General features: G+C 55.7%; 1 protein-coding gene and 1 long non-coding RNA gene across 2 annotated transcripts; one reads left to right on the top strand and one right to left on the bottom strand.

Annotated features, from left to right (window-relative positions):
- The first annotated feature begins 265 nt into the window (after positions 1–265).
- Positions 266–5,299, top strand: LOC129475922 (ADP/ATP translocase 3). Its single transcript, XM_055269682.2, has 4 exons — positions 266–548; positions 2,473–2,959; positions 4,092–4,232; positions 4,779–5,299. The coding sequence occupies exons 1-4, from the start codon at positions 438–440 to the stop codon at positions 4,934–4,936; spliced, it is 897 nt and encodes a 298-aa protein (XP_055125657.1). The 5' UTR covers positions 266–437; the 3' UTR covers positions 4,937–5,299.
- Positions 5,300–8,696: 3,397 nt separating this feature from the next.
- LOC134736105 (uncharacterized) lies at positions 8,697–22,749 on the bottom strand. The gene is made up of 4 exons (XR_010119821.1): positions 22,604–22,749; positions 18,278–18,396; positions 11,950–12,031; positions 8,697–10,719 (listed from the first exon to the last, which is right to left on the bottom strand). It is a non-coding gene; the product is annotated as an uncharacterized lncRNA (long non-coding RNA).
- Positions 22,750–22,792: the final 43 nt, after the last annotated feature.

Genomic DNA, 22,792 nt, shown 5'->3' with positions numbered 1-22,792 from the left:
GCCCGCTCGGGTACCGGCAGCGGCGTGACCTTCACAAGGTCAAGGCTGCCGCGGAACCCCCAGCGGCCCCTACGGTGCATGGGCGGGGCCTGGTTCCCGGCATACCTAGGGGTGCGGGGCGGGGCGTCTCCGGGGAGCTCAGCCAATGGGCGCGGCGCGCTGGAGTGCGGGGCGGGGCGCAGCGGGCTTCCCGGCAGCCCTCGGAGGCGAGGCACGCAGGTAGGGGCGGGGCATGGCCGGGCGGCGCAGCCAATGGGCGCGGCGCGAGGAGGCGCGGGGGCGGGGAGTGGGCGTGGCGTCGGCGTCTTAGCGGCTGCGCGGTAGCCGCTCCGTCCTTTCGGTCCCGGCGGCGGCAGGGCTGAGCCAGCGACGCCCTCCATTCACTCTCCGCGCCCGCTCTCCGGCTGTGCGCCCGTTCCGCTGCCCGCCCCGCCACCATGACGGAACAGGCCATCTCCTTCGCCAAGGACTTCTTGGCCGGAGGCATCGCCGCCGCCATCTCCAAGACGGCCGTGGCTCCGATCGAGCGGGTCAAGCTGCTGCTGCAGGTGGGGACGCGGGCGCGGCCGCTCCGGGGACAAAGGGACGGGAACCGAGTGGCTGGGCCGGGCGGGGACGCGGGCAGCAGATCCTTGCAGGCGGGCGCCGGAAGTGGAAGGCCGCGATCGCTTTGTCCATGCGCCGCCGGCTTCCGGGGGCTGCGTCACGTGACGGCTGCCGCAGGGCGTGGCGACGTCCACGCGTGCGCACTGGGCCCGGCGGGCGGGGGAATGCGGCACGGATTGGAAGGCGCATGCGCGGTGAGCAGGGCCCATGGACGCACCCTGCGGCGGGCGGGCCTTGGCCTTGAGTTCAATCCTGCGGGTCCCCGGGCTGGGACCAACCCTTCCGGCGGATGCCTTGGCCGGTGTCTGCTCTTGCCCCCTCCACCGCGAAGGGTAATTCTAAGGCCAATAGGGCAACGAGCCTGCCCGCAGGTGTCCTGGAATAACCAGAATATGGCTATTGGTGGTTCTTAGCCCCCCTTCTTAGCTCATTTGTGCAATTCTGATCCAGAGCAATGCATTTTTTTGTCTTTTGAGAGAGGCTTATGGAAAGTAGCATGATGCCTAGGAACATTGCTGCCAGGACGTCCTTGCTAACGTACTCCCAGTGACAGCTCGGTGATGGGAATGAATAGGCTTGGCTGCAAGGACAGGTCACGCCCGCGATCTCAGCGCTTTTGAGAGGCCCGGGGAGGATCGCTTGAGGCCAGGAGTTTGGGAGCAGCCGGGGCAACATAGCAAGACGTCACCTCAAAGAAAAAAAAATTATTTTAACTTAACAAAGCAGAGCGTCCCAGTGCATTGAGAGGCCCGGGGAGGATCGCTTGAGCCCAGGAGTTTGAGACCAGCCTGGGCAACACAGCAAGACCGCATCTCTAAGATAATATTTTTTAAACCTAGCAGGGTGGCGTGTCCCGGGAGTTTGAGACCAGCCGGGACAACATAGCAAGACCCCATGTGTAAGAAAATTTTTTAAACTTAGCAGGGCGGGGTGTCCCAGCACTTGGAGAGGCCCAGGGAGGATTGTTTGAGCCCAGGAGTTTGAGACCAACCAGATTAACATAGCAAGACCCCACATCTTAAAAAAACCTTTTTTTTTTTTTTTGAGACGGAGTCTCTCTCTGTCGCCCAGGCTGGAGTGCAGTGGTGCGATCTTGGCTCACTGCAGCCTCAGCCTCCCTAGCAGGCGCCCGCCACCACACCCCGCTAATGTTCTGTATTTTTAGTAGAGACAGGGTTTCACCGTGTTAGGATGCTCTTGATCTCCTGACCTCGTGATCCGCCCACCTCGGCCTCCCAAAGTGCTGAGATTACAGGCATGAGCCACCGTGCCTGGCTTAAAACATTTTTTTAAACTTAGGGCGTGATGTCCCAGCGCTTTGAGAGGCCCAGGGCGGATCACTTGAGCTCAGGAGTTTGAGAGCAGCTTGGTCATCGTAGCAAGACTCCATCTCTAAAAGTAATTTTTAAACTTAGCGGAGCTTGATGATTCTGCACCTGTAGACCCGGGTACTCCGGAACTAAGGCGGGAGGATGGCTTAATCCAGGAGTTGGAGGCTGCAGTGAGGTGAGATCGCACCACTACACTCAAACCCGGGTAACAGCATGAGACCTTGTCTTTTTAAAAAAAGAAAGCCGGGTGCGGTGGCTCACGAGATCAGGAGATCAAGACCATCCTGACTAACGTGGTGGAATGCTCGTCTCTACTAAATATGCAAAAAAAATTAGCCGGGCGTGGTCGTGGGCACCTGTAGTCCCAGCTACTTGGGAGGCTGAGGCAGGAGAATCGCTTGATCACCCCATTGCACTCCAGCTTGGGCAACAAGGGTGACTTGTGTCAAAAAAAAAAAAAGAATGCACTCTGTAGCTGGGATTTTACTGGGTGGTTGGCCCCGGGTCTGGTCTGAACACCTTCTGCGTCCCCCAGGTCCAGCACGCCAGCAAGCAGATCGCCGCCGACAAGCAGTACAAGGGCATCGTGGACTGCATCGTCCGTATCCCCAAGGAGCAGGGCGTGCTGTCCTTCTGGAGGGGCAACCTGGCCAACGTCATCCGCTACTTCCCCACTCAAGCCCTCAACTTCGCCTTCAAGGATAAGTACAAGCAGATCTTCCTGGGGGGCGTGGACAAGCACAGGCAGTTCTGGAGGTACTTTGCGGGCAACCTGGCCTCCGGCGGTGCGGCCGGCGCGACCTCCCTCTGCTTCGTGTACCCGCTGGATTTCGCCAGAACCCGCCTGGCAGCGGACGTGGGAAAGTCAAGCACAGAGCGTGAGTTCCGAGGCCTGGGAGACTGCCTGGTGAAGATCACCAAGTCTGACGGCATCCGGGGCCTGTACCAGGGCTTCAGCGTCTCCGTACAGGGCATCATCATCTACCGGGCGGCCTACTTCGGCGTGTACGATACGGCCAAGGGTACGTGTGGCTGCCCTCGCAAAATCCCAGAGACAGGCTCAGTATGCAGACATTCCCTTGGGGCCCCGTGGGCTGAAGGTCCAAGATAGGATGTGGGCAGGGCTGGTTCCTCCTGCGGCCTCTCTCTTGGACTTGGAGACTCCGTCTTCTCCCTGTGCCCTCAAAGCATCGTCCCTCTGTGTGTGTCCGTGTCCTCATCTCCTCTTCTTATGAGGTCTCTTAGTCCATCTCAGGCTGCTATCACAGAATACCATAGACTGGGTGGATTGTAAACAACAGACATTGATTCTTCCACAGTCCTGGAGGCTGGATGTCTGGGATCAAGGCGTGGGCAGGGCTGGCTCCTCCTGAAACCTGTCTCCTGGGCTTGTGGAGGCCGTCTTCTCCGTGTGTCCTCACAGGGTCGTCCCTCTGTGTGTGTCTGTGTCCTCATCTTCTTGTGAGGTGTCTTAGACCATCTCAGGCTGCTATCACAGAATACCATAGACTGGGTGGATTATAAACAACAGACATTGATTCCCCCACAGTCCTGGAGGCTGGAAGTCTGAGATCCAGGTATGGGCAGGGCTGGTTCCTCCTGAGGCCTCTCTCCTGGGCTTGGAGACGCCGTCTTCTCCCTGTGTCCCCACAGAGGATCGTCCCTCTGTGTGTCTGTGTCCTCATCTCTTTTTAGAAGGACACTAGGGTCATAGGATCAGGGCCCACCCTACTGACCTCCTTCAGTCTTACCTCTTTAAAGACCTCATATCCAAGTACAGTTGCATTCTGAGGTCCTGGGGTGGGGGTGGGACTTCAGCATGTGGATTTTGAGGACACAGTGCAACTCCCATAACTGTGACCCTTTAGAAGGTCAGGGCCCTATTCTCTTCCCCAAACAGGCCTAACCCCGACCTCTGAGACTGTCTTGCTGGGTTCCAGTAGGTGGCAGGTGGCCTTTTCCCCTCCTGTCCCTGCCCTGACCTTTCATGTCGTAAACATCATCGGCTGGCACTGGGCAGCCACGTGGAGGGGGCACTGGTGGTCTTGCAAGAGCTCGGTACCACCTCAGGTGGCCGTGAGCACACACTGGAGGCTGACCCTGGTCTCGGGTGGCCGTGCAGGCGCCGGAAGGTGACGTGCCGTTCCCCCGCAGGCATGCTCCCCGACCCCAGGAACACGCACATCGTGGTGAGCTGGATGATCGCGCAGACCGTGACGGCCGTGGCCGGCGTGGTGTCCTACCCCTTCGACACGGTGCGACGGCGGATGATGATGCAGTCTGGGCGCAAAGGAGGTACCCGCGCGGGCTCGGGTGGCGGGGGACCCTTGCCAGTGGGAAGGGGAACCAAGCTCCTCGGCCCGGGCCCGTGGGAGGCCAGGAAGCATCAAAGGAGGCACTTCCAGGGCATGTTAGACAGCAGTGTGTCCGAAAGGAACCTGGCTGTGTGGAAGGATTCTCCTGAATGATGGGCTTCTGATCTTTTTGGGGTTTCATGGTCCAGGCAGCAATTTCCGAATCCCCACCTCCTAGAACGTCTGGTTGCATCCACACCCTCGATCCTGCCCTCTCTGCATGGACCCCAGGGGTGGAGATGGGGGACACCCAGGGCGGGGCCTGAAGTCCTGTGTCCAGCCCTCCTTCAGACAGTGGCTTAGGAGGTGGGCTTGAGCTGGGGGCACGTGGTCACCAGAACCTCAGGTTTCCCTCCTGTAATCAGAACTGTGGCTCAGGCGTCTGGGGCGTTACTTCTGTGAAACGTCTCTGTGGGTGCAGGTGGCATCCGTGTCTTGAAGAGCTTGGCGGCGAGGCCCTCGTCTCACTGTCTCCCTGTCGTTGCAGCTGACATCATGTACACGGGTACCGTCGACTGTTGGAGGAAGATCTTCAGAGACGAGGGGGGCAAGGCCTTCTTCAAGGGTGCGTGGTCCAACGTCCTGCGGGGCATGGGGGGCGCCTTCGTGCTGGTCCTGTACGATGAGCTCAAGAAGGTGATCTAAGGGCTGCGGCCTCCTCCACACACACACACACACACGCCAAGGGAACCAAGAGAACCACGTAGAATCCTCAACCGTGCGGACCATCGACCTTCGAGAAATTCCAGTTTGTCTTTTTCCCAGCTGCATCCTGCCTGTAGACGGCCGGGGAAGTCTCTAGAAAAGGGGCGCGTTGCGATCCAGCCGTCGGCTGCCGATTCCATGTCTTGATCACGGGGTGGGAGGGAACCGTGGCGTCGCTGCGTGGGGCCCATGGGTGAGACACTCCAATACCAAGACCTAAGAGTCCAGACGCTTGTAGGACCCGAGTCGTGTTTTAAGTATTTATTTAAAGCAAAAGAATCATGTTTTCCCATTTGTACTTAAGCCCTAGCCCCTGTTTTGCACAGCCGAGTACTGGCGAGTATGTTCTATGTTGGGCCTCCTGCCTGGCCGCGCACCTCTCCACAGGGCGGTCTGGGGTCCGGAGATGGGTGCTGTGGGCAGATGGGGCCACGCTCTGCCCCCGTGGCTGGCCCACTTTCCTGGCCTGCGGTGCTGCCTCCTCCCCAGCACCCCCGGGGCACAGAGGGCAGGCCTGGCCTGCGGTGCTGCCTTCTCCCCAGCACCCCCGGGGCACGGAGGGCACAGGGTCACAGCTGGGAAGAGGTAGGGGGTAGAAACCAAGCGGCAGAAGTATAGCCGGGCTCCCTGGTAAATGCTGGAGGACCCCAGGGCACCGGCACTTACTGTGCCTTCTCTGAGACCATTTGTATGACCACATGTCTCATAGCTCTGGAGGCTGGAAGTCCCAGAAGACCGAGGCATGGTAGGTTCAGTCTCTGGTGAGTACCCAGTTCCTGGCTTCTAGATGGCGCCTGCTCCCTGTGTGTCCTCAGATGATGGATGAGGCCAGGGTGCTCTCTGGAGTCCCTTTAAGGGCACTGATCTCATCCATGAGGCTCATCACTCCCAAAGACTCCTGCTTCCCAACGCCATCACTTGGGAGAGTGGCGTTTTCAGCCTGAATCTTGGGGACACTGAAACAGCCGTGACACCTTGCATTCCTCTCCACCTCCCGTGGCTCCCGAGGGCCACTCCAGCCCCCATTCCAGCATGAACAGTGGAGTCGGCCGGGGTCCCCAGAGTGGCAGCTGTGTGTCCGTGGGTTCACCCGTGAGAATCCACCACAAGGGGTACCCACCGCCAGGCACGACAGCTTCCTTTGAGTTCTTCCTGCGCAAACATTCAGCCCACGGCAGGGCCACGGAGACTGCAGCCCTGCGGTTCCAGAGCTGGCTCTCCCGGGCTCTCCAGAAATCCCAGCTGTAGTAAAAAGAATCTTTTTGTTTTTTGAGATGGAGTCTCACTCTCGCCCAGGCTGGAGTGCAGTGGCGCCATCTCAGCTCACAGCAACCTCTGCCTCCCAGGTTCAAGCAGTTCTGCTCCCGCTTCCCAAGTAGCTAGGATTCTAAGCGTGCACCACCACACCCGGCTGATTTTAGTATTTTTACTGGAGTTGGGGTTTCACCATGTTTGCCAGGCTGGTCTCAAGCTCCTGGCCTCAAATGATCTGTCCACCTCAGCATCCCAACACGGTGGGATGACAGGTGTGAGCCGCCGCGCCTGGCCCGAAAGGCACAATCTATATCTCTGCACTTTGCCACGTAGAAACCCTCACTGTGTCCCGGTGATGAAATCAGAGATCAGGAAAGCTCAGTGAGCCCTCGTCTTGGTCACATGACTCGGCCCAGAGGCAAGTGGTGAAACAGGACCTTCCACCATCAGCCCTGCAGGTCCAGCACACCCTCCACAAAACAGCTGCGACCCACGGGGACGTGGGTTCTGAGTTCCTGCCTGGAGCCGTGCTCACTGCTTCATTCCCTCTTGGATGTATTTTCACTCCTGATACTTAATAGTTTTTTTTTAATTTCACTTTCTTGAGACGGAGTCCCACTCTATACCCTAGACTGGAGTGCAATGGTGCGATCTCAGCTCACTGCAACCTCTACCTCCCGGGTTCAAGCGATTCCCCTGCCTCAGCGTCCCCAGTAGCTGAGATTACAGGCACCCACCACCATGCCTGGCTGTTTGTATTTTTAGTAAAGATGGGGTTTCACCATGTTGGCCAGGCTGGTTTCGAACTCCTGACCTCAGGTGATCCACCCTCCTCGGCCTCCCAAAGTCCTGGGATTACAGGCGTGAGCCACCGCGCCTGGCACTTAATAGATTTTAACCTAGTAATTGGGCCATGGTTTCCTCAGCAGATCAAGTGAAATCTTACATGGTACACTGGACTTGGGGAATTTGGTGGCGGGGGGAGGGTCTCCAAAGTTACAATTCAAAGATCAGCAAGTGCACTTTGCTTGATTTTTTTTTTTTCTTTGAGATGGAGTCTCACTCTTGTCACCCAGGCAGGAGTGCAATGGTGTGATAACCAACTCAACGCAACTTCCGCCTCCCAGGTTCAAGCCATTCTGCCTCAGCCTCCCATGTAGCTGGGATTACAGGTGCCTGCCACCACGCCTGGCTAATTTTGTTTTTTTGTTTGTTTTTGAGACAGTCTCGCTCTGTCACCCAGGCTGGAGTGCAGTGGCGCAATCTCAGCTCACTGCAAGCTCCACCTCCCGGGTTCACGCCATTCTCCTGCCTCAGCCTCCCGAGTAGCTGGGACTACAGGCACCCGCCACCATGCCCGGCTAATTTTTTTGTATATTTAGTAGAGACGAGGGTTTCACCGTGTTAGCCAGGATGGTCTCCATCTCCTGACCTCGTGATCCGCCCACCTCAGCCTCCCAAAGTGCTGGGATGACAGGTATGAGCCACTAACTGCCTGGCCAGTCCTGCACAATCTTGAAATGCTGAGGCTCTTAGCAAGCTGAGTGTTGGAGATAATAGGAAATAATACGTGGTGGCATGGCTGTTTTTAAGAGAATTCTGCCTCGTGGGTACTATCAAAATCACAGTTCTGGTTGGGCTCAGTGGTTTACCTCTGTAATCCCAGCACTTTGGGATGGTGAAACAGGTGGATCACCTGAGGTCGGGAGTTCAGGACCAGCCTAACCAACATGGAGAAGCCCCGTCTCTACTAAAAACCAGGCGCGATGGTGCATACCTATAATCCCAGCTACTCGAGAAGCTGAGGCAGGAGAGTTGCTTGAACCCAGGAGGCAGAGATTGCTGTGAGCTGAGATCGCGCCACTACACTCCAGCCTGAGTGACAGAGTGAGACTGTCTCAAAAAAAAGGGGGGGGGGGGTGGGAGGCCAAGGTGGGCGGATCACATGAGGTCAAGAGTTCCAGACCAGTCTGGCCAACATGGTGAAACCCCTTCTCTACTAAAAACACAAAGTTAGCCGGCCGTGGTGGCACGTGCCTGTAGTCTCAGCTATTTGAGAGGCTGAGGCAGGAGAATCGCTTGAACCCAGGAGGCAGAGGTTGCTGTGAGCTGAGATGGTGCCACTGCACTCCAGCCTGGGTGACAGAGCAAGACTCTGTCTCCAAAAAAAAAAAAAAAAAAAAAAGGGTTGGGCACAGTGATTCATGCCTGAAATCCCAGCACTGTGGGAGGCCGAGGCGGGTAGATCACCTGAGGTCGGGAGTTTGAGACCAGCCTGACCAACATGGAGAAACCCCGTCTCTACTAAAAATACAAAAAATTAGCCGAGCGTGGTGGTGCACGCCTGTAATCCCAGCTACTCGGGAGGCTGAGGCAGGAGAATCACTTGAACCTGGGTGGTGGAGGTTGCTGTGAGCTGAGATCATGCCACTGCACTCCAGCCTGGGTGACAGAGCTAGACTCCATCTAAAAAAAAAATAACAGTTCCTTCCTGTGGATTTATAGTGGGGCATCCAGGACTCCCTGGGAGGGCTCCGTGTTTTACGTTCAACCCGCAGACGTTGGGACCGTCCCCAGGGGCTGCAGGTGGGCTGGTGGGCTCCCTCCTTGCCAGCGTCACTGCTGCCTGGATTCCTTCTCCCTGCTTTCCTGCGCCAGGCTGCCCGGCCTCCCTCGCCACACACAGGCGACGCTGGTCCTGCAGCTCCAAGTACCCCTGTTTTCAGTTTGGCCCTCACACCCAGCAGAGGCTTAGTGGGGAAGATCCCAACCGGGAGACAGGGCCTGGGGAGGGGGTCAGAAGTCAAGCCAGCATCCATCCAGCTCTGGGGAATGAGGGCGGGGACACAGGTCAGGCCAGGGTGGGGAGAAAAGAGCCCAGGCTGGCCTCGGGGTGTGAGCACAACTGAACCTGTCAGGGCAGATCCCAGAGCCCCCGCCGGATGTGGGCAGCTCCTCACGTCTGTGGGTAAAAAGGTGCGTGGACACAGCACATTTAGGGACATTGGAGTGTACCTGGCTACACAAGCCCTGTAAGGTGGCTTAGAAAGAGACGGGCAGCCAGGCTGGGCGCGGTGGCTCACGCCTGTAATCCCAGCACTTTGGGAGGCCGAGGAAGGTGGATCACCAGGTCAAGAGATCGAGACCAGCCTGGCTAATGTGATGAAACCCCGTCTCTACTAAAAATACAAAAATTAGCCAGGCGTGGTGGCGCACGCCTGTAATCCCAGCTACTCGGGAGGCTAAGGCAGGGGAATCGCTTGAAACCCGGAGGTGGAGGTTGCAGTGAGCCGAGATCGTGCCATTGCACTCCAGCCTGGCGACAGAGTGAGACTCCGTCACAAAAAATAAAAAGCCATACAGCCAGGGTCATGTGTACAACTGGGGGCCGGAGAGGACAGACAGGCCAGGCTGGACATCTGGCACCCTCGGAAAGCAGTAAAGCTGATGTGTTTCTCAGAAGTCCTGGAGGAGGCAGTTATAAAACACTGGAAGCTGGGCACTGTGGCTCACGCCTGTAATCCCAGTACTTTGAGAGGACGAGGCGGGTGGATCACTTGAGGTCAGGAGTTCAAGACCAGCCTAGCCAACATGGTGAAACCCCATCTCTACTAAAAATACAAAAATTGGCCAGGTGTGGTGGCAGGTGCCTGTAATCCCAGCTACTCAGGAAGCTGAGGCAGGACACGTTTGAACCCCGGAGGCGGAGGTTGCAGTGAGCCGAGATCGCGTCACTGCACTCCAGCCTGGGTGACAGACCGAGACTCGGTCTCAAAAAAAGAAAAAACTCCAGGTGTGGTGGCTCACGCCTGTAATCCCAGCACTTTGGGAGGCCAAGGCAGGTGGATTACAAGGTCAGGAGTTCGAGACCAGCCTGGCCAAGAGATCAACCTGGCCAACATGGTGAAACCCCATCTGTACTGAAAATACAAAAATTAGTCGCGGGTGGTGGCGGGCACCTGTAATCCCAGCTACTTGGGAGGCTGAGGCAGGGGAATCGCTTGAACCCGGGAGGCGAAGGTTGCAGTGAGCTGAGACTGCATCACTGCACTCCAGCCTGGGTGACAGAGCGAGACTCCATCTCCAAAAAAAAAACCAGTGGAAACAATCTTGTAGTGTTGGAGGAACGGGGGTGAATCCAGAGACGGGGACCAGTGAGTGGGTTAAAAAAAAAAAAAAAAAAAGCATTTTATCATGAAATAAACACACAAAGTTCTGTTCTTTCCTGTTCCTGGCAGCTTCAGACTAAATTACGCAGGCATCTCCCACGCCCACCGCCCATTAGGAACGTCCATTCCTGGGCTGCGTGCGCAGGTCCAGCAGCTAGTCTGTGCAGGCGCCTGGCCTGGCCAGGGAGATTTGAGGCAGCCCCCCACAGGCCCTGAACCCCAGTCTCAAGTTTTCTGCACGACCTGTACCTCAGTCACCAGACACTCCTCCAGGCAGACTTTGCCCGCCTCCCAGACCACCTGCAGAGATGAGAGGAGGAGGCAGGGTGAGTCGGCCACCCCCAGATAACACAGCCCACGTCCTGATCCGCGGGGGCCTGTCCCATGTCAGATCTGCTCTGTGGGCCAGGCGTGGTTGCTCACACCTGTCATCCCAGCACTTTGGGAGGCCGAGGCAGGGGGAATATGAGGTCAGGAGATCGAGACCATCCTGGCCAACATGGTGAAACCCCATCTCTACTAAAAATACAAAAATTAGCTGGGCATGTTGGTGCGAGCCTGTAGTCCCAGCTACTGGGGAGGCTGAGGCAGGAGAATCGCTTGAACCTTGAACCAGGAAGGCGGAGGTTACAGTGAGCTAAGATTGCACCATTGCACTCCAGCCTGGGCAACGAGAGCAAAACTGCGTCTCAAAAAAAAAAAACAAAACAACAAAATCTGACAGAAATGTCTGCCTCCTTTTCCTCTGCCCTTCGTTTCTCTTAGGGACAGAGGTATCATTAAAAACTTGTTGAAAACTGGGCCGGGCACGGTGGCTCACGCCTGTCATCCCAGCACTTTGGGAGGCCGAGGCAGGGGGATCACAAGCTCAGGAGATCGAGACCATCCTGGCCAACATGGTGAAACCCCGTCTATACTAAAAATACAAAATTAGCTGGGCGTGTTGGTGCATGCCTATAGTCCCAGCTACTCGGGAGGTTGAGGCAGGACAATCGCTTGAACCTTGAACCGGGAAGGTGGAGGTTGCAGTGAGCCGAGGTCGCACCATTGCACTCCAGCCTGGACAACAAGAGCAAAACTCCATCTAAACAAAAAACAATCTGGTCTGCCCTGGTGTGCAGGGCGCGGAGACAGCCTGTGATCACGGTGGGCTGGGAGCCCAGTGTCCCACTCCCTTCGTCATGCAGCTTTTCCCAGCCACCCACCAGCACCAGCAGACAGGTGTCCAGCCTCCTAGTCCAGGCCATCTCACTCTTGTCACCCAAACAGAATGCAGTGGTTCCATCGTAGTTCACTGCAGCCTCCACCTCCAGGGTTCAAGTGATCCTCCTCCCTCAGCCTCCCGAGTAGCTGGGATTACAGGCGCCCGCCACCACGCCTAGCTAATTTTGTATTTTTAGTAGAGACGGAATTTCTCCATGTTGGCCAGGCTGGTCTCGAGTTCCTGGCCTCAAGCTGTCCACCCGCCTGGGCCTCCCAAAGTGGCCATCATGCCCCCAGACCCGTCCCGCGGCAGAAAACACACCATACCAGCTTGTCGTTTTGGAAGCTGTCACCGATGGGGTCTTTCATGTGAGGGATGAGGGGAAAGAGTCTCTGCATCACCAGATACCTCGAAGGAAAGAGAAATGGCCCAGCTCTGAACCCAGCACTGACCAGCTCATCATCATCCGGGACACAGCGTGTCCAGGACAGGCAGTGCCAGGACGGAGCAAAACACTCAAGTCACCTACTCGAGGGGTCTCTACTTTCCCCGCCCCTAAGGCCCTGACACGCTGCCAACAATCATCGTAGGCAGGCGCTGGTACCGGAGCCACCCAGGGGTGCAGCTGCCAAGACAGACCCCTGGTGCCTCAGGTCACTGAGTTTACGACCTGAGACAGCTTGCAGCAAGGGCTTCCTCCTCCCCCCACCTCCCTCCCCATCCTCCCCCTCCTCCCTCCCCCTTCGTCCCCCTCCTCCCTCCCCCCTCCTCCCCCCACCTCCCTCCCCATCCTACCTCTTCTCCCCCCTTCCCCCTCCCCCCTCCTCCTCCCCCTCCTCCTCCCCCCACTTTCCCTCCACTCTCCTCCCCATCCTCTTCCCCCTCCCCCCTCCTCCCTCCTCCTTTCCCCCTCCCCCTTCTTTCCCCTCCCCCTCTCCCCCTCCCTCCTCCCCCACCTCCCCCACCTCCCCTCCTTCCCCCCTCCCCCACCTCCCCCCTTCCCCCTCCCCCCTCCCCCACCTCCCCCACCTCCCCTCCTTCCCCCCTCCCCACCTCCCCCCCTCCCCCCTCCCCCTTCATCCCCCTCCTCCTCATCTCCCCTCCCCCCTCCCCTCCCCCTTCATCCCCCTCCTCCTCATCTCCCCTCCCCCCTCCCCTCCCCGTCTTCCACCTCCCCCCTTCCCCCCTCCCCCTTCTTCCTCCCCTCCTCATCTCCCCTCCCCCCTCCCCTCCCCCTCTTCCACCTCCCCCTCCCCCTCCTCTCCCTTCTCCCTCCCCCTCCTCCCCCTTCTCCCTCCCCCTCCTCCCCCTTCCCCTCCCCTTCCTTCCCTTTCCCCCTCCCCCTTCTCCCTCTTCCCCCTCCCCCTCCTCCCTCCCCCTCTTCCACCTCCCCCTCCCCCTCCTCTCCCTTCTCCCCCTTCTGCCTCCCCCTCCTCCCCCTTCTCCCTCCCCCTCCTCCTTCTCCCTCCTCTCCTCCCCCCTTTCCCCCTCCCCCTTCCGCCTTCCCCATCTCCCCTCCTTCCCCTCCCCTCTCCTCCCCCTCCTCCTCCTCCTCTCTCCCCTCTCCTCTTCCCCCTCTTCCTCTCCCCTTCCCTCTCCCCACTCCTCCCCCCTCCCCTCTCCTCCTCCCTCCCCCCTCCTCCCCCCCCACTCCTCCTTCCCTCGGGATACAGAAATCACCACGGCACCCATTTGACAGATTGTGAAGCTCTGATGCCCAGCAGGATGGAGACAGGGCCTGGCCAGTCATGGTGGCTCATGTCTGTAATCCCAGCACTTTGGGAGGCCCAGGCGGGCAGATCAACTGAGGTCAGGAGTTCGAGACCAGCCTGACCAACATGGAGAAACCCCATCTGTACTAAAAATACAAAATTATCTGGGCATGGTGGCACACACCTATAATCCCAGCACTTTGGGAGGCCGAGGCGGGTGGATCACATGAGGTCAGGAGTTCAAGACCAGCCTGACCAACACAGAGAAACCCCGTCTCTACTAAAAATACAAAATTAGCCAGGCGTGGTGGCACATCCCTGTAATCCCAGCTACTGAGGAGGCTGAGGCAGGAGAATCACTTGAACCCAGGAGGCAGAGGTTGCAGTGAGCCGAGATGGTGCCATTGCACTCCAGGCTGGGCAACAAAAGCAAAACTCCATCTCAAAAAAAAAAGGAGACAGGGCCTGGGGTGACCCAGCTGGTGACTGAGAACTGCAGTTGGTCTGTATGACAGATCCTGGCCCGTCCAAGTGGACAGCTTTGACGTTAGCCCAGGCCCCTTCCCGACCAGAAAGCATGGCGTTCCGTCCTCTATGTCAGGCCAGCTGGGCAGGGCAGGGGAGGACCAGCCCTGCCTCCTCCACCCTGGGGACACCCTTGGTCCCACCAGAGCCCTCAGCTTCGGCTTTACAGACCTCCTGGCAGGGGGCAGCTAGCAGAGAGGACTTGGCCCCTGGTCTTTTGTGAATAATTCTCAAGGGGCCAGGTACGGTCACTCACGGCTGTAATCCCAGCACTTTGGGAGGCCAAGGCAGGGGGATCACTTGAGGCCAGGAGTTCAGGACCAATGTGGCCAACATGGTGAAACCCTGTCTCTACTAAAAATACAAGAATTAGCTGGGCGCAGTGTTGCACGCCTGTAGTCCCAGCTACTCGGGAGGCTGAGGCAGGAGAATCGCTTGAACCTGGGAGGCGGAGGCTGCAGTGAGCCGAGATCACACCATTGCACTGCACTCCAGTCTGGGTGACAGAGCAAGACTCAAAACATAATAATAACAATACTAATACAGGCTGGGTGAGGTGGCTCATGCCTGTCATCCCAGCACTTTGGGAGGCTGAGGCAGCTGGATCACCTGAGTCCAAGAATTTGAGACCAGCCTGGCCAACATGGCAAAACCCCGTCTCTACTAAAAATACAGAAATTAGCTGGGTGTGCTGCTGGGTGCCTGTAACCCCAGCTACTTGGGAGGCTGAGGCAGGAGGATCGCCTGAACTCGGGAGGCAGAGGCTGCAGTGAGCCGAGATCGCGCCACTGCACTCCAGCCTGGGCCACAAGAGCGAGACTCTGCAGATCAGGAAGACGCAGACCAAAGCCAGCAGCGTCCCCAGCGCGATCAGCAGCAACGTCCGCCAGGCACGCGTTTACGCCCTCCTCCTGGTCGCACTCTAGGGGGAAAGGGCGAGACGGTCACAGACCAGGGGCCATCCTGGGGGGACCAGGGACCGTGGGCTCTCCCCAGGGCCCTGGGAAGCAGAGAGCTGACCGCCATATGGGGTGGTGTCCGGGGGGGGACACCGCAGTAGTGCCACCTGCACAGGCACCGTGACCACCTGTGGGCCACCTGAGTACCAGGACCCGGAGCGACGTCCGGACCTCCCAGCCCCGCCTGGAACCCTAAGGGAGTTGAAAGACCAGCAGGGATCCCTGTCTGCCTGGTGCTCGGGACACGGGGAGTGCCAGGGACTTCCACTGTCCCTAGCAGGCCGGCAGGTGCTTTGGGTGTGGGCAGCACGGAGGGCATGCTTTGAACTCTATTTTGTATTTGTCAAGGAATTTGTGTGTGTGTGTGTGTGTGTGTGTGCATTAATTTTTTTCTTTTTTTTTGAGATGGAGTCTCTGTCGCCCAGGCTGGAGTGCAGTGGCGCGATCTTGGCTCACTGCAAGCTCCGCCTCCCGGGTTCACGCCATTCTCCTGCCTCAGCCTCCCGAGTAGCTGGGACTACAGGTGCCCGCCACCACGCCCGGCTAATTTTTTTGTATTTTTAGTAGAGACGGGGTTTCACCGTGTTAGCCAGGATGGTCTCGATCTCCTGACCTCATGATCCGCCCGCCTCGGCCTCCCAAAGTGCTGGGATTACAGGCGTGAGCCACTGCACCCGGCCACAATTTTTTTCTAAAGATACAAAAGCTTGAATAAAAATAATTCCACTTAGCAATAAATATTAGGGAAATATTTTTCTGTTTGTTTTGCTTGGTTTGTTGTTCTTTTTGTTGTTGTTGTGTGTTTGTTTTTTGTTGAGACAGTTCAGTGGCGCAATCTCGGCTCACTGCAACCTCCACCTCTCGGGTTCAAGCAATTCTCCTGCCTCACCACCACGCCCGGCCATATTTCATTAATCCACTTGTGTATTCTTATAGCAATCCGTACATTGCGTATGACAGCTTTTCAGTGCCTTTTGATATAAGTAAGCCAGGTTCTCCTTCATTCACCTTCTTTTTCAAAACTTCCTTAACTTTTTGTTTCAGCATTTGTGGTTCTAAAGTTCAGAGTCAGTTGGCCATGGTATAGGGTAAAGTCGCTTTGGGGTTCTAGACTGTTTTAACTCTATTCTCCAAAATCACATATCGACGCCCTAATGTTCCATGTGACTGTATTTGGAGCTGGCAGTCTTTAAAGAGGCAATTCAGGTAAAATTAAGTCACTAGGGAGAGTCCGGATCCAAGAGGACTAGTGTTATAAGAATAGGAGATTAGGACATAGACACACACAGAGGGACGACCCTCTGAGCACACAGGGAGAAGATGGCGTCTCCAAGCCCAGGAGAGAGGCCTCAGGAGGAACCAGCCCTGCCCACACCTGGATCTCAGACTTCCAGCCTCCAGGACTGTGGGAGAATCAATGTCTGTTGTTTATAAGCCGCCCAGTCTATGGTATTCTGTGATAGCAGCCTGAGATGGACTAAGACATCTCATAAGAAGAGGAGATGATGGCCAGGCACAGTGGCTCACACCTGTCATCCCAGCACTTTGGGAGGCCGAGGTAGGTGGATCACCTGAGGTCAGAAGTTTGAGACCATCCTGGCCAACATGGAGAAACCCCGTTTCTAGTAAAAATACAAAAATTAGCCGGGTGTGGTGGCGCGTACCTGTAATTCCAGCTACTCGGGAGGCTGAGGCGGGAGAATCATTTGAACCCAGGAGGCAGAGGTTGCAGTGAGCTGAGATCACACCAATGCACTCCAGCCTGGGCAATAAGAGTGAAACTTTGTCTCAAAAAAAGAAGAAGAAGAAAAGTAGATGAGGACACAGACATGCACAGAGGGATGAGCCTGTGAGGACACAGGGAGAAAACGGTGTCTCCAAGCCCAGGAGAGAGGCCTCAGGAGGAGCCAGCCCTGCCCACACCTGGATCTCAGACTTCCAGCCTCCAGGACTGTGGGAGAATCATGTCTGTGGTTTAGGCCTCCTGGGCTGTGGGAGTTTGTAATGGTGGCCCGAGCAGACGCATAAAGGGCCGTGATTTGAATTATATTGAATGAACATAGCACTTGGAGGGGACCAAATAGGTTCTCAGGGAAACGTGCTCCTTTCCCATAACACACTGACTCGTAAATAGCTCACATCCTCACCTGGGCTACCCCATGAGGCCTGGCGCTGTTCTCAAAGCCTGAGAACGCAGGCGATGACGAGGGGGATTCGGAAGGATTTCGTGATGAGGACCTTGTTTCCTGAGCACACACTTTTGTTTTTTTTTTGTTTTGTTTTTTATTGTTTTTGAAACGGATTTTTGCTCTTGTTGCCCAGGCTGGAATGCAATGGCGCGATCTCAGCTCACTGCACCCTCCACCTCCCAGGTTCAAGCTATTCTCCTGCCTCAGCCTCCTGAATAGCTGGGATTACAGGCACCCGCCACCACGTCTGGCTAATCTTTATTTTTTGAGATGAAGTCTCGTTCTTGTCCCCCAGGCTGCAGTACAATGGCATAATCTCGGCTCAGTGCAACCTCCGCCTCCCGGGTTCAAGCAATTCTCCTTCCTTAGCCTCCCAAATAACTGGGATTACAGGTGCCTGCCACCATGCCCGGCTAATTTTTATATTTTTAGTAGAGACGGGGTTTCACCATGTTGGCCAGGCTGGTCTCAAACTCCTGGCCCCAGGTGATCCACCCGCCTCAGCCTCTCAAAGTGCTGGGATGACAGGTGTGAGCCACTGTGCCCAGCTAATTTTCGTATTTTTAATAGAGACAGCATTTTACCATGTTGGCCAGGCTGGTTTCGAACTCCTGACCTCGTGATCCACCCGCCTCCGCCTCCCAAAGTGCTGGGATGACAGGCGTGAGCCACCGCGCCCAGCGTGGGGTTTGGTTTTGCAGAAGTCATAGCTTAGCCTCATTTCACTTTCACATCCACCCTGTCCAGTGTGTGGTATCTTAGATATCCCACGGATGGGGAATCAGACCCTCCAAAGACACTTCCAGTCCCACAGCTGACTTCGGGGCAGAAACCAGGTAGTCATGACACCAGCAATGGGAGCAGTATTGATTCTGAGATTCCTGCAGAAGACGGGAACGTCTCGTTTGTCAACAATAGAGAGTCTGGGCCGGGCACGGTGGCTCACGCCTGTAATCCCAGCACTTTGGGAGGCCGAGGCGGGCGGATCACGAGGTCAGGAGATCGAGACCATCCTGGCTAACACGGTGAAAACCCATCTCTACTAAAAATACAAAAAAATTAGCCGGGTGAGGTTGCACCTTCCTGTAGTCCCAGCTACTCAGGAGGCTGAGGCAGGAGAATGGCGTGAACCCGGGAGGCAGAGTTTGCAGTGAGCCGAGATCGCCCCACCGAAGTCCAGCCTGGGCGACAGAGCAAGACTCCGTCTCAGAAAAATAAATAAATAAATAAATAAAATAAAAATAAAAAACAATAGAGCGTATGATTTACCGGCATAGAATAGTCGGCGTCTTTGACACACTCGATATCGGTCACATTTCTATTAAGGTCCCAGGTCAACCGCTGAGCCTTTGCTTTCATCCTTAGGTTCGTGACTGGTGGGTTTGGATCTAAAATGGTGACAGGTTGGAGTTAGAAGAGATACATAAGAATCTTAAAACAGCATTGTAAGGGGTATGGTTTTGCCCGTGGAGTTAGCCAATACCTTTGGGAAGTGGAGTTCTTTTATTTTCTTAAATTTTTTGAGACGGAGTTTCACTCTTGTCGCCCAGGCTGGAGGGCAGTGGCACGATCTCGGCTCACTGCAAGCTCCGCCTCCCGGTTCAAGCTATTCTCCTGCCTGAGCCTCCTGAGTAGCTGGGACTACAGGCGCCCGCCACCACGCCCGGCTAATTTTTTTTTTTTTTTTTTTTTTGTATTTTTAGTAGAGACGGGGTTTCACCGTGTTAGCCAGGATGGTCTCGATCTCCTGACCTCATGATCCGCCTGCCTCGGCCTCCCAAAGTGCTGGGGTGACAGGCGTGAGCCACCGCGCCCGGCCGGGCCCCACTCATGTTTCTCAAACACGCTTAACACCTCTGTTAGCAGCAGTAAAAAGAATCCAGACTCTTCCTTCTGGGTAATGGTGCCTCGGGGACCAGCTTGGGGCTGCCACGCAAAGAGATTTTCCTTCTTCCACCCTGCCACGAGGTGCCTGAGAGCCTCACCTGCCTCGGGGACCAGCTTGGGGCTGCCACGCAGAGAGATTTTCCTTCTTCCACCCTGCCATGGGGTGCCTGAGAGCCTCACCTGCCTCAGGGACCAGCTTGGGACTGCCACACAAAGAGATTTTCCTTTTTCCACCCTGCCACGGGGTGCCTGAGAGCCTCACCTGCCTCGGGGACCACCCCTTCCCCAGGGGGAAAAAATCTCCCTGGGCCCGTCAGGAGGTCTTACCTGGAGGATCCCCAGCTGGGAATGAAGGCTTAAAATCTCCCTACTGGTTGGTTCAGGGCTGTTTCCAGCCTCTGTCATTCAAGGGTCTCTGCTGGAGGTGCTCAAAGTCTCCTGACCCATTGCCAAGAGCCTTGGGGCTTCCAGGAAATTGAGCATCTCCACAATGGAAGTATCAAGGATTCCACAAGCAGCAACTTTTACGCAAATGGAATGTGATACACCGGGAGCGAAAGGTGTGGTGGCTCACGCCTGTAATCCCAGCACTTTTGGGGACCGAGGTCGGAGGATCACCTGAGGCCAGGAGTTCGAGACCAGCCTGGCCAACATGGGGAAACCCCGTCTCTACTAAAAATACAAAAATTAGCTGGGTGTGATGGCGCATGCCTGTAGTCCCAGCTATTTGGGAGACTGAGACAGGAGAATGGCGTGAACCCGGGAGGCGGAGGTTGCAGTGAGCCGAGATCGCGCCGCTGCACTCCAGCCTGGGCAACAGAGTGAGACTGTCTCAAACAAACAAACAAAAAAAAAACACAAAAAAACGTAAATGCTTCTAACTGAACAGGGGGTATCACGGAGAAGGGATTGGAGAGGATCCCGCATTGCTTATCAGCTGAAGGCATTCACTTGGGTGAAGTATCAGAATCATACAGGGACTGGGGTGTGGTGGGGAGGTACTGAGATGCATTTTTTGTTCTATTTCTAGAGATGGGGTCTTGCTCTTTTGCTCAGGATGGAGTACAAAGGTTCAATCATAACTCATTGGAACCTCGAACTCACCAGTATAAATGATCCTCCCAGCTCAGCCTCCTGGTGCACCACCACGCCTAGATAATTTTTTAATTCTTTTTTTTTTTTTTTTTTTTGAGACAGAGTCTCGCCCTGTCGCCCAGGCTGGAGTGCAGTGGTGCGATCTCGGCTCACTGCAAGCTCCGCCTCCCGGGTTCACACCATTCTCCTGCCTCAGCCTCTCCGAGTAGCTGGGACTACAGGCGCCCGCCACCACGCCCGGCTAGTTTTTTGTATTTTTAGTAGAGACGGGGTTTCACCGCATTAGCCAGGATGGTCTCGATCTGCTGACCCCGTCATCCGCCCGCCTCGGCCTCCCAAAGTGCTGGAATTACAGGCGTGAGCCACCGCGCCTGGCAGTTTTTTAATTCTTTTGTAGAGACAAGGTCTCATTATGTGGCCGAGGCTGGTCTCAAACTCCCAAAGTGCTGGGATGATAAACACGAATCTCAGTGCCTGGTCCTCAAGTGCCAAATCTAATGGGCTGTCCTCAAAAACCCATCACCACCATAAATAATGTTTTTTGTGTGTGTGTTTTGTCTTGAGATGGATTCTCACTCTTGTTGCCCAGGCTGGAGTGCAGTGGCAAAATCTCGGTTCACTGCAACCTTCGCTTCCCGGGTTCAAGCGATTCTCCTGCCTCAGCCTCCCGAGTAGCTAGAACTACAGGCACCTGCCACCAAGCCCAGTTAATGTTTGTATTTTTAGTAGAGGCGGTGTTTCACTATGTTGGTCAGGCTGGCCTTGAACTCCTGACCTCAGGCGAACCGCCCACCGTTGCCTCCCAAAGTTCTGGGATGACAGGCGTGAGCCACCGTGCCCGGCCTAACGTCTTTTAAAGAACCAAATGGCGTTAGCATCAGTGGACCTTGCTTGTCTCCAAATTATAAATGGAAGGGGTGAGCCTGGAAAATGCTGAGCCCCTTCAGGCAGGGGACGGGACTGAGGGCAGCAGAGAAAAGGTGAAATGAGGTTCTACAGGCTTTGAAGCCCCTTCCTGCCTGGGCAGAGGGACCAGAACCCACCTCCAAGGCAACAGGCAATCTCTAGAGTCTCCCTTGGGACAGAGTCAGCTCAGCCAAGAGACCAGGGGGTGACTGCCCATAGTGGCCTCGCTGTCCAAAATGTGCTGGGCACACTATGCACGGTCACACTTGCCTGTAGGGGCTGTGGTCCAGGAAGACGCCGGAGTAAGAACGTTAGGAAATCTGTGCTCTTAACATTTGTTGATAAAGATTTTCACTAGCCGGGCGCGGTGGCTCACGCCTGTAATCCCGGCACTTTGGGAGGCTGGGAGGGGGCGGGGGGTGGATTGCTTGAGGTCAGGAGTTTGAGACCAGCCTGACCAACATACAAAACATACTAAACATACAAAATCTCTACTATTCTACTAAACATACAAAAAGTAGCCAGGCATAGTTGTGGGTGCCTGTAGTCCCAGCTACTTGGGAGGCTGAGGCAGGAGAATTGCTTGAACCCGGGAGGTGGAGGTTGCAGTGAGCCGAGATCGCACCACTGCACTCCCGCCTGGGAGACAGAGTAAGACTCTGTCTCAAAAAAAACCCACCACTTCTATCTTCTAGAACATTGTCGTGACCCCAAAAGGAGACCCCACACCCATTAAAGACCCATCCTTCCCTCCCCAGCCTGTGGCAACCACTCATCTACTTTCTGTCTCTGTGGATTTGCCTGTATCTGGACATAGGGAATACGTGGAATCATACAGACACTGTGTATCTTTTTGTATCTGGCCTCTCTTAGGAAGCATGATGCCCTCAGCATTCACCCACATTGCCGCCTGTGGCAGAGCCTTGTTCCTTTTCATGGCTGCATAATATTCCACTGTGTGGATGGACCACATTATATTTCTCCATTCATCTATAGATGGGGGTATGAGGGCTGTCTCCACCTCTTGGCTACTGTGAATAAAGCTGCTTGTTCCTTTTCATGGCTGTGTAATATTCCACTGTGTGGATGGACCACATTACATTTCTCCATTCATCTATAGATGGGTATGAAGGCTGTCTCCACCTCTTGGCTACTGTGAATAAAACTGCTAGGAGGGACCTGAGGTTTCACCAGCCGTCTGGAACATCATGAGTCCCACCAGCCTTTGAAAACCACTAAGAAACACTACAAGCAGGCTGGGGTCCCAGTCCCAAAAGCAGCTCCCCGGCTGGCAGTCAGCTCGCCCTGGGCGTGAGCTCCTTGACTAGCTGAACCAGCACTTTCTAATAAACAGAGAACTGTAGCCACGTGTAGTTGCTTACATTTTCCAACAAGTACACCGAAAAAGCAGAAAACACAGTCAAATTACTTCTAATGCTATCACCTTTATAAACCCAAGGCATCTAACATGCTATGATGGCTTCAGCCTGCGATCCAGTTACAAATGATGAATGAGATTGCAAACATCCTTCTTTGGTACCAGGTCGTTCAATGTGCGGTGTGGTGCCCACGGACAGCAGGTCTCAGCAGAAACCTGTTACGTGCCAATGCCCCGTGTCTGCCAGCATGGACTTAGGAACCCACAGTCCACCGCCTCCCCTGCCTGCCCTCTTTTTCCCTCATCCCACCCTGGAGAGGGGACCTCACCTTAAATGCAGATCAAAGTGCTGTGTGGAAGAAACAGCCTTCGTGGCTCCAGTCAAGAAGATCTGGGGTGTCCTGATCCTAGGATGCTTCCGATAGCTTCCCGTATGTGCTGAAAGCAGCTTTCCCCAAAGAGAAACCAAAGGTTGTACTCCCCAATTGAGCTGTTTTATAACCTCCAGCCGGGGCCCC

Source organism: Symphalangus syndactylus, chromosome Y (genome assembly GCF_028878055.3).
Source record: "Symphalangus syndactylus isolate Jambi chromosome Y, NHGRI_mSymSyn1-v2.1_pri, whole genome shotgun sequence".
In the NCBI taxonomy this organism is placed as follows: Eukaryota; Metazoa; Chordata; class Mammalia; order Primates; family Hylobatidae; genus Symphalangus; species Symphalangus syndactylus.
This window is presented reverse-complemented; position numbering and strand designations above follow the sequence as displayed.

Excerpts from the sequence above, each read along its gene's own strand:
- LOC129475922 (XM_055269682.2), top strand. The coding sequence starts at position 438 with ATGACGGAACAGGCCATCTCCTTCGCCAAGGACTTCTTGGCCGGAGGC. Across the intron at positions 2,960-4,091 it reads CGTGTACGATACGGCCAAGG|GCATGCTCCCCGACCCCAGG; the intron begins GTACGTGTGGCT and ends GTTCCCCCGCAG. Across the intron at positions 4,233-4,778 it reads GCAGTCTGGGCGCAAAGGAG|CTGACATCATGTACACGGGT; the intron begins GTACCCGCGCGG and ends CTGTCGTTGCAG.